General features: G+C 40.0%; 1 protein-coding gene across 1 annotated transcript; it reads left to right on the forward strand.

The window, feature by feature from the left end:
- Positions 1-575: 575 nt before the first annotated feature.
- On the forward strand, positions 576-7,664 carry LOC311023883 (leukocyte antigen CD37). The gene is made up of 8 exons (XM_084025994.1): positions 576-842; positions 1,729-1,807; positions 2,692-2,804; positions 2,963-3,037; positions 4,018-4,113; positions 4,186-4,383; positions 4,935-5,018; positions 5,607-7,664. The coding sequence occupies exons 1-8, from the start codon at positions 777-779 to the stop codon at positions 5,904-5,906; spliced, it is 1,011 nt and encodes a 336-aa protein (XP_083882120.1). The 5' UTR covers positions 576-776; the 3' UTR covers positions 5,907-7,664.
- The last annotated feature ends 4,525 nt before the right edge of the window (positions 7,665-12,189 follow it).

Consider the following 12,189-nt stretch of genomic DNA (forward strand, 5'->3'; position numbering starts at 1 on the left):
AAGTCTGGTAGCTCCGATGCATTCAAAAACACCAGACTTGATTTTACATTCTAGAGGAGATCTCAACGTTGACAAAGGACTGAATCTGTCACACAAATGAGTGTTGGCTCTAAAAATAATCAACTGCTGAAATTTGCAAACTGTGTAAGTGTGTAAACTGTCACTCCAGTGCTGTAATTGTGTTTAACTACTGCCCCCTGTGGTCACCATCATGCATCACAAGTGCATCACGGTATTTTAGTGAGTGGGAATGTGTTTTGAGTTCTCCAGAAAGATTAAATGAGGTCTGCAAAGTGTGAATCAGTTGTATAATTGGGTTTATGCCACTGACCATTGTGTTCAGGGACTCGGATTTAGTGTTTTAACAATTGTGAAAAACTGTATGAGACTTGGGATGCACCCCATGTCACCTTAAACACAGCGTGACTTCACTTCCTGTCGAAACTTGTTTTCTTTCCTTCTGAACTTTGGGGAAAGTTGCAAATACGTCCAGCTCATTGATTTTCAGTCTGTTTCCTTGTTCCTGGTTTGTTTCCAGCTGCTGAAAAGCTTTGTGGGAAATGTAGTTTAATTTTCTGCAGTCGTTTAACTGTGTGTGTGTGTGTGTGTGTCCATGGAGACGCCGTGAACAGTTATATGTTCAGAGACAATAAGGAAGTGGACTCTGATCTCAGGTGCAGCCGAGACTCAACAAAGAGAAGCTGGAGAACAGGAATGAAGAACCTGCTGTAGTTCTACTAAAGAACAGGACGGACCGTGCTGGTCGTTGAAGAACCATGAAGCTGGATGTGAAGATTCAGCTGCTGAACTTCTGCTTCCAAGTTTTTAACTTCATCTTCCTGGTGAGGACACTGGACACTTTAAGTTAAGGAGTGGAGGAATAACATCTGAGAGAAAAATACAAACAATACACATAAAAAAATGATTATATGAAATCTGAGCATCTTTGAATGTCTGTAAGCAGCACGTTGTGTTTTTTTAAATCAAACTTGACTGTTTTGACTGTATATTCCAGCACTGTCTCTTAAGTACTACATTCCATGCATTGTGAATTCCAATTCAATGTATTTTGTTGGACGGCATTTGTTTTGGCATGTCACAAATACATTATAAATCCAGTCCACTTAGGGAACCACAGGACATTCATCCATGTTGCCTGTTGTGTTTTGTGTTGTTTTGTTGCAATTTCATAGTCATTTTAAGCCAAAATTGTGTTTTTTTTTACTTAGTCGTTTTGTTATTTCAGTTTGCAACATTAACCATGAATTTTCACTTGTAATTTGTAGTTGTTGCATTTGTGCTAAATGAGCCCAGAAAAGATAAGTGTGCCCAGGACCTGGCCCTGGTCTGGAGCAGGGTTAGCCTCATGTTTGCAGGGCTATCCCCTGAACATCCACTGAGCGAAAGGTTGCCAGTGTGAAACCGGCTAAGATAAACAGGGGAATTATTTGAAATGCTAGGATGTAAACAGTAGTCACATGTTCTAACAGGCCTTTGAACCAGCACCAGTGAAAGTGTGAATAATATAGCCCTGGGCTTAGGGTCCAGTCTTAGCTCTAGGCTAAGGGTTATGCTAACTCCCAGCCAACATCACTTATTCAATGCATGGTTCATCTTAATGTTAACATGGAAAGTTTAAGGTGTTTATAATGAAGTGGTCCTTTTTTTCTGGGAAAAATCCACATATTGTAGCGTCGCAATATTTTGACCTTTGACCTCTGTTTGCAGACTCTGGGTTTAAGTGTTTTTTTCTTTGGATTCTGGATCCTGTTTGATGGAGGAAACCTCCTGACCCTCCTCGTCTCAGGTAACACTGTTAGTTAAAGGGAAGGTGCAACATGTAGAGATGGCTCGAGGACAAGGATAGTTCAGCTCAGCACAAAGACTAGAAGCAGAGAGAAACTGTTAGCCTAGCTTCATATCAACCTTCCAACAACTCTCCACATATTTTCTAGCTCCTCTTTGGGCCTTTGCCTTTTCAAACATCCCATGTTCCTTCTTCTTGATATTGCTGTTGCTTGGAATAGCTTAATTTAGTCAACCACCACAACGTCCATCTCCAGTTTCTAGCTTCGGACGCAGATTTGATATCAATTTGAATGGCTTTAATTAAAGGAATACAGTAATTTTAGACAAAATAAACAATGCAGTGATTTTCACAACGTTGAAGTACCTAAACCGTTTCAACATGAATAGCAATGAACGGATGTTAAAACAGGGAGACTGAGCTCTACTAAAGTTAACACAACAGAAGTCAGAGTTAGACTGGTATGGTCCTTTAACCTTCCTGTTAACCAATGAAACATAAGCATTAGCATTGCATTTTGGACAATTTAATAGCCAACATATCTTATGGTATTCTTGGATATTTGTATATTTTTCATATACTTTTGCCAAATTTCAACTTCATTCGATTGCACTGTGTTTACCATATGCACCAATCCCCAAATCAAATTCCTTGTATGTGCATATATTCTTAGCAATAAACCCTTTCTGATTTTGATTCGGCGGGAACTGTTTAGCTTAGCACAGAAAGCTAAGGGCTAAATTAAACAGCTGACTACAAATGTATTGTAATACAGTTATATTACTAGTATTAAAATGTAGTATGACTGCTATAATTTAGAACCAAAAGTAATATTGTGGTGTTTGGAAACAACCACCATTCTTTGTGTGTGTGTGTGTGCACAGCTGAGCTGCGTATAGTGGGGGCGGGGCTATTGCTGATTGGCCTGGTGGCGTTGGCAGCCAGTGTAGTTGGGCTCCTTGGCGCCGTCAGAGACAACAGAGTCCTGCTGCTTGTGGTGAGTGTCCACCTAGAACCACTGATGGAACCTGGAAGTGACGCTGACGCTGCATTCAAATCACGTGGGAGTTATTGGAATTAACAGATTGTGGAGTGATTAGTGCTTGTTATGTTGAGTCATTTTAAACACACTGTGACTGAACTCATCCTCCTCAGTACCTGGTCTGCCTCATCATCCTGGTCCTGGGTCAGCTGTTTGTCACACTGCTGCTGCTCATAACCAGAGACAAGGTGAGCCTTTTAATTTAGGGTCCAAACACAGCCATTCTCTTCTATGTGGATCATCAAGACCACTGTCCTAATTTTCAACCAAGTCTCACAGCAAGTCATGGAATAGTAACAAAATGCAATCTACTGGTTTCATACAGAGAGCACGGTAACCTCTTGAACATATTTTTGATATATAAAAGGACCCATCACTGCCCTTTGTCCCGCTCCGGAATTGCTCACACCACCAGTTTGAAGCATGCCCGTGCTTGTGCATGAACTATACTGTGCCGAAACACACCTCCTACGACTGTGCCAGGGCTGAGGAAGTAGACCACCCTGACTAGTCAAACAAACTGGACTTTGCGGCTCAAACGTGTTTGGGCACGGTTCGGATTGCCTGGTGTGAGTGTGTCCTAAACAAGAGGTTTTGTTGTTTAAACCTAACGTTGCTTAATTTGTCTAAACTGTTGGAGGAGAGAAGTCCATATCAGGGCCAGACTGTGAGTCTGGACCACTTCACCAACACTTAAACTACAACAAACATGAAAAGCTACAACAAACATGAAAAGCTACAGGGTTAAAAAAAGACCTAAAAATCCAAGCTGGGTCCGGAGTTAGGTGGTCTGGTGTTTGGAAATACCCTGTTCAGGACCAGTTCAGACCAGCTCAGGTTGGCTCAAACAAGCCCCGAAAAAGTCCCTGATTCTGTTATTTCCAGCAAATTAGTTAATCTTTAACCTTTTAAATACCGTCAGTGTTATTACAAGTAAACCTTAGTGTGTGTGGTCCTTTTAAGGCCAACCATGATGTATTTCCTAAAACCAACATCGGTTTTGTCGCGTAATGTCGTCCCTACTGACGACACAAAAGAAGTCGACAATTTGTGTCTATGAACACGAATCAGTAGATTTCAATTTCGTGAATATTTCACCAACTGCCATGAGACTGTTTTGAAATAAAAGTACTGATGTAATGTAACTAATTTGTAACTTGATTACCAGATTAAACGGAGTCTGGATGAAACGGTGGATCAGATCATCCTTAAGTACAGCGACAACAAGAGTCAGGACAGACTGATGGACAAAATCCAGAACTACGTGAGTCTCTCTTCAACTGCTTCTGTTCCCAATGACATCACAATACCTGATGGACTGATTTGCCATGGACAGGAAGGCTGCTGTGGCCGGATGAGCCCTGCTGATTGGCTGGAGAACTCTTACATCCAGACTCTGAACCTGACAGAACCAGACGTTCTTCCTTGTTCCTGTTTCAGACGGTATCGTCCCGCCGGTGACTCCCCCTGGTGCTCTAAGCTGCTGGACTTCACCGCGCCGATGTTTGGGCGAGGAAACGGCTCGTATGATCAGGTATTATAGTACACGCACACGCACGCACACGCACACACACACACACACACACACACACACACACACACACACACACACACACACACACACACACACACACACACACACACACAGAGTTGTGTTTCAATCACTTCACAGGATGTTAAGAACGACATGGTCTGCTCAACAAAGCGTAACGTCTACCAGGAAAACCAGCAGTTCAAATCTGATGTTATGTTTTTTTTTTCAAGATTTCTTTTGCGATTAGAGACACAGTAAATAAAAAATGTTTAATGTTTGAGTCAGATATAAAAAGTGTGTATGCGTAGGAGTGATTAACCCTGGACGTTTGGGCCCTTGGCTTGGCATTCTTGACAAAATTTGGCCCTTGGGGAAATTGAATTAGGGAACCCTGGTGTATAGTATATGTATTTTTTCAAGATTGTTTGATATTATATTTGCTATCATGTCTTACATTGTCTAATGCATGCTTTTTATGTTATGCGTGTTACGTTTCTATATTTTACAGTGAATTATTATGTTCTGTTGATCAGTCCGCTCATTTGTTGAAGGGCTGCGAAATGAAGGTCAGTGATTGGCTGGACGAAAACACTCTGACGATCGTCGGCATAGACGTCACTCTGATGTTAATCCAGGTAATGAAACCCAACACAGTCTCAAGGCATTTCGAGACACAGTCACAAAATGTGTTCTATTGATTTCCTGCAACAGAATTGTCCATTTTTTTTCATGTCGCTCGGCACAACTACGTTTTCTGTCAGTCGTGAAGAACAATAATATGAAGAATCAGTCATTTATCTCACCAATCATCCCAACACAATTAATTTAACTAAAACGCATCAAACTGTCTTTGTTATTGTCTCACTGTTCCAACAATCACCAGCTCCTATTTGCTCTCCTGAAAGCCAAAATACTTCACTGACAGAAACAATAATTTTACCTTGCATTGACACTGGAGGGGAGCCGATCCCAGCTGGGTTCACCCTGAACAGATCGCCAGCCAATCACAGGACAGAGGGCATTCACACCTATGGGCAATTTAGAGTCATGTATTAGTAAAAAATAATTAACATTTGAACTGTTAACTATCCGTTTTATGGTGTTTGTGATTTTGAATGTGACACATCAAAAAACAGAAGATGGGTTTCCTTGTGTTAATTCAAGAAGTACTTATTTAATAACAAATAAATATATTAATGCTGTCTTGTCTTGTCCGTCTCCAGGTGTCTCTGTTTGTCCTCACGGTGTACCTGTACCGTGATCTCAGCAGGAGAGCTGCTCTTAAAAGAAAAATCTGTCCGGACGACCCTGAACATGACCTGGACGACCCTGAACATGACCTGGACGACCCTGAACATGACCTGGACGACCCTGAACATGACCTGGCCAATGGAGAGCAGAACTATGCCTACACTGACCCCACCTACCCAGCACACCACCACAATTACCCTGCAGACCCCACCCGCCATTCTGATTATCATGATTATCATGATTATCACCATGACAACCAGAACTACAACTAAATTACACCTGGAGGAGGCTTTACACTGAACTGGCTACAGCTGACCATGTTTTAGATTTTAATATCATGATACAAAAACGAAAGGTATAAATATCCAGTGCTTCCTTTTTTCAGAATGGAAATGGTTACGATGTTTCGATAATATCATTTTCTCATGAATTCTTATTTTTATACATTTCTTTTGACAAACTGACTGAAAAACATTCCTTTATTTCTCAAAGCATCATCTACTTCATATATATGTTCTCTTTTTCTTCATCAAATACATTTTTTTCTGATATATAAACTATTCAAAATAATGTAAATGTACAATTTACAATTTCCTTGTAAAAGTGAAACTAAAATATATATATATTTTTTGGTCTTACGTGACTAAAAAGTTTAATATTTGTGTAGTTCATCACTGAGTTACCAAATTTACTGTTTGTCCTTATACCGAAAAAGACATTCCTCTATCAAGTGGTCCTTTAGAGGAGCTCGCTGCCACATCCTCATCAGGGCTGGGGATTCCCACGTGTCCATTCAACATCCATAAATGCACTAAGGATCATAGCACCCATTGTCAGCCGCTTATCCAGGGCTGGGTCACAGGAGCAGCATGCTTTGGAGGGCATTCCAAGCAGGCTCCACCCCACCAACGCTTTTCAGCTCATCCTGGAGGACCCCGAGGCATTCCCAGGCTAGATGGGATATGATATCCCTCCAGCGTCTGGGGGCCGCTTCCCAGTTGGACAGGAAGGACTAATAAATCAAGAGCATTGCCTTCTGATTCAGCTCCTTCTTTACTATAATGGTCCAGTACAACGCCTGCATCACTGCTGCGGCCAAGCTGAACCGCCTGTCCATCTCACGATCCAATGTACCACTCATTGGGAACAAGCCCCCGATGTACTTGAACTTCTTTGCTTGGGACCACATCTTACTCCCGCAGCTACAGCCCTTCTGGCCAAACGATACCCATCAGTTGTTTCGGGAGACCCATTGGCCAGCCAAGCCTTAAAGACCTCATTTTTCAGCTTGATGGCCACCGGGTTCTTCCATTGCCACCAAAACAGCAGTTGGAATGGAGGTTTTGAACATGGGCAACAAGATTCCATGTCTCCTCCCAAGGGATGCACAAAAAATCTCTTCCGGAGGTGGCCGTTGAAGACCTAACGAACAGGGGCTTCCACCGCACATTCCCAGTTCACCCTCACTACGTTTGTCCAACAGCCTCCTCCCCACCATCCAACTGACCATCTGGTGGTGATCAGTTGATAGCTCTGCACCTCTCTCTACCAAGAGTCTAAGACATATGGCCGCAGATCTGATCATACAACCACAAAGTCGATCATTGATCTTTGTCCTCAGTACAAAGTCCATCTATGCTTGAACATAGTGATTATTATGGCCTCATCCTTGAGCACAGAAGTCAAGCAACAAAGCACCACTTGGGTTCAAATCAGGCAGGCCTCCAGGTTACTCCATTGTTGCCCATGTGAGCATTGAAGTCCCACAGCAGAATTAGAGTCCCCAGTCCCCATCTAGGTTTCCTGAATTGCTCTTCCTCTTGCCCCTCCCCTGGGAACACTTTGCCTTAGGTGATCCTACCAGGAGCTATTGCTCCTGACAACATAGCCCAGTCCAGAAACAAAGACACCTGGTCCAGGTGCTTGGTTTATGAATATTTTGACAGAGAAACTAATATAAAGGATAATTTTTTTTAAAATGTAACTGAAATATTATAAGACCAAGACTGGTACCCAGAGGAACACCACAATATAAGAGGAACATTTTAAGTATTGAGAAGATATTGTCTGAATATGACGCCCTGGTAAAGATGAAGCTCAGGATCAGAACACCCTTGACAGAAACCTGCGAGGTTGACTCGGCTCACCTCATCATACTGTACATACACTGTTCAATGAGACTTGCTTTACAAAACTTTATTAAAAAACAATTCAACATGTTGTCATGAAATATACATTCAAAACCATCATTATTATTATTAAAAAGAATAAATTATGTCTAAAATGCAGTGTTGTACCCACACTGAGTTATAGAAAAAATAAATAATGATTGAGAAAAATGCTTGAAAAGTTTCACTGGATAAAAATAAAGATGACTAATCAGTCTTTCAATATTTAAAATGACAGTATAAACTTTTTCTGATTTAAAATATTAATATAAATAACAACTTATTGTAGAAAATAAATACATTTCCTCACGAGGTAAAAGATTGTGTGTGTTATTTGCACAGTGCTTTCACCTGCTGGATCCAGCAGACAACACACTCCATGGATTTAAGTATCCGGTCAAATTCTGTTGGCGATGAGGAGGAGGTTTGAGAGTCTGCAGACTCCTGGTAGGACTCCATCTGAAAAACATTTAAATAAATAATAGAGAATACTCAGTCTGTCTTTCTGTCTCATGCCTGTCTGTCTGTAATCTCAGAACCCTGGTGACGCTGTAGGCCTATGAATCAGCCAATCAGAATGCAGAGTCTCACCAGGTGTTGCAGCAGGTCATTGTTGAGCGTGACCACTTGAGACCACAGAGCGCTGACGTCAGTTAAGACGGACCCGAACGGCTTGGCGCACTCCTGATAGTGAGACAGTCTGAGGGCCAAGTTGGACCTCTGCTCCTATGGACACATTCACAAAACATTCAATTTATACCAGCTGATCTGCTGAACACAACTCACAGCTGTGAGGGTCGATACGAAGTGTACCAGCTCAAATGTATTATTCTTTATTTATAATTCCAAAAAATCACATACAATTAGATTAGTTTTGTATCCTGCATTCTTCACATTCATGCTCTTTTTTCCTCCTTTGTATAATTCCAGCATAACAACTAACAATTATATGACACTGACTCACATTTTCAGACTGGAAATTGCAGTCAATGGTTATAGGAGGCTTTCCGCAGTGCGAGACCGGCAGATCCATCACGTAGCTCTGCACCGAAAACAAAGAGTACATAAAAGAAATGATTAAGTCTTGCAGCCACTCTAGAGAGTGAGTCAAACTATCTGTACTGAAACATTTCTGTAGAAATACATGTGTCTCACCGTCCCATGGAGGCTGCTGTTGTAGCTCTGCAGCGCCGTCTGCAGGTCCTCGATGATGCTGTGCATGTCAGAGTTCATTGGTAACACCATACCAGCTGCAAGCTCCGCCCACAACAGGAAGATCAGGTACACACAATGCACTGCAACATGAAGAGGAGAGGGTTTTATATTAATACATATATTAATAAACACTAGTCTAAATTCTGAGTTACAGACTGATGTTGCTCTCTGCGTTTTTATATGAAGAAATATCTAAGGTTTCAGTCAACTCTGAGTAAGAACGTTTCTGATGGTGAAACACATTCATGTTGCCTTCAGGTCTTACCGTATTATTTATAATATATATATTAAGTTATGATAAAACATTATTGATCTCAAGGGAAATTGTTGTGCAGCAGTTTAATAGTTTAAAAAAATCACAAATAAAAAGAAGATGAAAAGGATGAAGAAGACTAAGACGAAGACAAAGAAGAAGAAGAAGAAGAAGAAGAAGAAGAAGAAGAAGAAGAAGAAGAAGAAGAAGAAGAAGAAGAAGAAGAAGAAGAAGAAGAAGAAGAAGAAGAAGAAGAAGAAGAAGAAGAAGAAGAAGAAGAAGAAGAAGAAGAAGAAGAAGAAGACGACTCACTGGTGGGGATGAAGCAGCTGGTCCTGGTCTGACTTCAATTTCGTTGTACCTGTGCAATGACAATTCAAGATATTCTACTTCAGTCCTGATTCTGGAGCTCATATTTATGGCCTGTAGTGAAGTGTATTCTGAGGAAAGAGATGGTTCTCAGAATTTTAGACATCAGTGATTCTGCTCAACGTGTTTCCAGGAGTCCAGAGAGCACTCACTCATCATCAGTCGGAAGGTGTGTCGCCTTTCATCTTCATCATCATGTATGTAATCACCTTCATTCATCATCATTGTTTGTCAGATCTCCGTTTAACGGTTCATCGCCCTGATTTCAATACAAACCAACAGGAAACACAAACCATATGATAATATGATATATGACAGAATAAAACATAAAGTTGGTCAGTTAAAACACATTCTCAAAATTACTTTTCTTGTGTTCAAAATGAGGAAGCATACGCACATATATCAACACACACACACACACACACACACACACACACACACACACACACACACACACACACACACACACACACACACACACACACACACACACACACACACACAGACACATTTATATATAGCAACATATCTATACATATACATTTATATATATATATATATATACATATATACTGTATATATGAATGAATGTATGTATATATATAGCAAAATATACATATATATATATATATATATATATTTGTAAAAACATTTTCAAAATTACTTTTGTGTTCAAAAAGAGGAAGCATATGCACATATATCAAAACAAACACACAGACACACACACATATGTAGCAACATATATACACATATATATACACATATACAGTACACATATACAGTATATACTATACAGTATATATATATATAGTGGTGGGACAATATATCGAAAGTATTGATATATCATGGTACGTGATACTATTATCAACTCTGGCGCCACAAATCTTTTTTTAAATAAAAAATACAGATTTTTATTTAAACATGCAGGCGCTATTTACTGATTCCATCCACTAAGCCTGTTACCATTTTACCTCACCAGAGTCATTACTAAGAAATATTGAAATGCTACAGGAATTTTGATGGCAGTCTTTTTCTTTTAAGTTATTATCTTTCTATGATGTACATGTTGTATTTATTCTACGTCCTACTGCCATATTTTATTGTGATGCAATACTTCTTTTTGTCACGTTGTAAATGTTGATTTCTAGAATAAAGAGATTGTAAAACTTGTACAACTTCATAACTTCAGTTGTTGATTGAGATTTTTTATTTTGTTTATTTGCTTTTCTTATTATTATTTTTTTTGCATAATGAAGAATGACTCAGAGAGGAATTAAAGAAGAACTTATTATGACGTAATATCTAATAAGACTCCGTAGCAGTAGAACGTTATTATCCTCATTATTCATAGTTCTGTTTCATTTTGATTCACTGACTAATGGCATCTCAAGAAAACAGAGTCATGCTTACTGTCAGACATTAAAACATCATCATTAATTTAATTATTCTCCGTATTGAGACTTTATTTCTCAGTGAGTCACAACAAGATACCACCACAGGGTGAATGTGCTGTGCAAAGGAATTACATGCAATACAATACACACACACACACACACACACACACACACACACACACACACACACACACACACACACACACACACACACACACACACACACACACGTACGTTGGTTGTGTTGAAACAGGTAAAATGACAACCTGCAGTAATTTAGATGAACGCTTGCTATGTAGTCCACGGTGTCGATCACAGCAGCAGCTTCTGATGGAAATAAGAAAGTACAGCATAAAAGCAAATACGGCCGCTGTAATAAAGCAGAGACAAAAAGCATGGCAGACAATTATATCAGACAGACTGAATAATTTAGTTAAAAATATACATTTAGTAACCACGGCTCTTACTTGAAACCATCACTATTACACCATTCAAGGAGTTACTTGTTATTTCCACCAATAATACTCGTTGCCTTAAAACTGAGCCGTGGAAGTGAATATGTTACTCAGGAAATTTACACAATGCTAGTTAGTTGTTGGGAAAAGCCAACGGGTCCAACCTGTCCAGACACACACTTTCTCCGAAAAATAGACATGAATACGCAATCAAAAATATGTTTGACGTTAACATATTGTCACAGTGTGCTCTCCTCCTCATCAGTAACTTTCCACACACTCATCTCTGCTCAGTCAGCCACTCCCCAGCATAAAGTCTCAAGAAGTTCATGAGTTCATGTTCATATCCAATGACTACCTTTCTGTGTGATCAAAATGATAATTGACCTACCTGCCCTAATGTGACTCACCTGTCCCTGTGTCTCCCCGCCTCCTGCTGTATTGGTCTGGGGGTCCTTCCCCAGAACGTTTTTGTATTCTGATGCATTTTAACTTACTTGTATCTAGCTTTAGCATGAGAAAGAAATATGGGTACATTTTGTAGATGGACGGCTATTTATGCCAGCATGCAAATGCAATTTCCTGTGAAGTGGAGAGGACAACTGTAACTCCAATAAACCAATAAAATACTGTATTATTCCGTATGTATTATATTCTTTCCTACTGATACATTATATTTAAATTTGCTGACGCGTTTATCC

This window comes from Eutrigla gurnardus, assembly GCF_963514095.1.
Source record: "Eutrigla gurnardus genome assembly, chromosome: 14".
Classification (NCBI taxonomy): Eukaryota; Metazoa; Chordata; class Actinopteri; order Perciformes; family Triglidae; genus Eutrigla; species Eutrigla gurnardus.

Coding starts and splice junctions, on each gene's coding strand:
- LOC311023883 (XM_084025994.1), top strand. CDS start 777: ATGAAGCTGGATGTGAAGATTCAGCTGCTGAACTTCTGCTTCCAAGTT. Junction 2,805..2,962: donor ACAGAGTCCTGCTGCTTGTG/GTGAGTGTCCAC, acceptor CATCCTCCTCAG/TACCTGGTCTGCCTCATCAT. Junction 4,114..4,185: donor TGGACAAAATCCAGAACTAC/GTGAGTCTCTCT, acceptor TGCCATGGACAG/GAAGGCTGCTGTGGCCGGAT.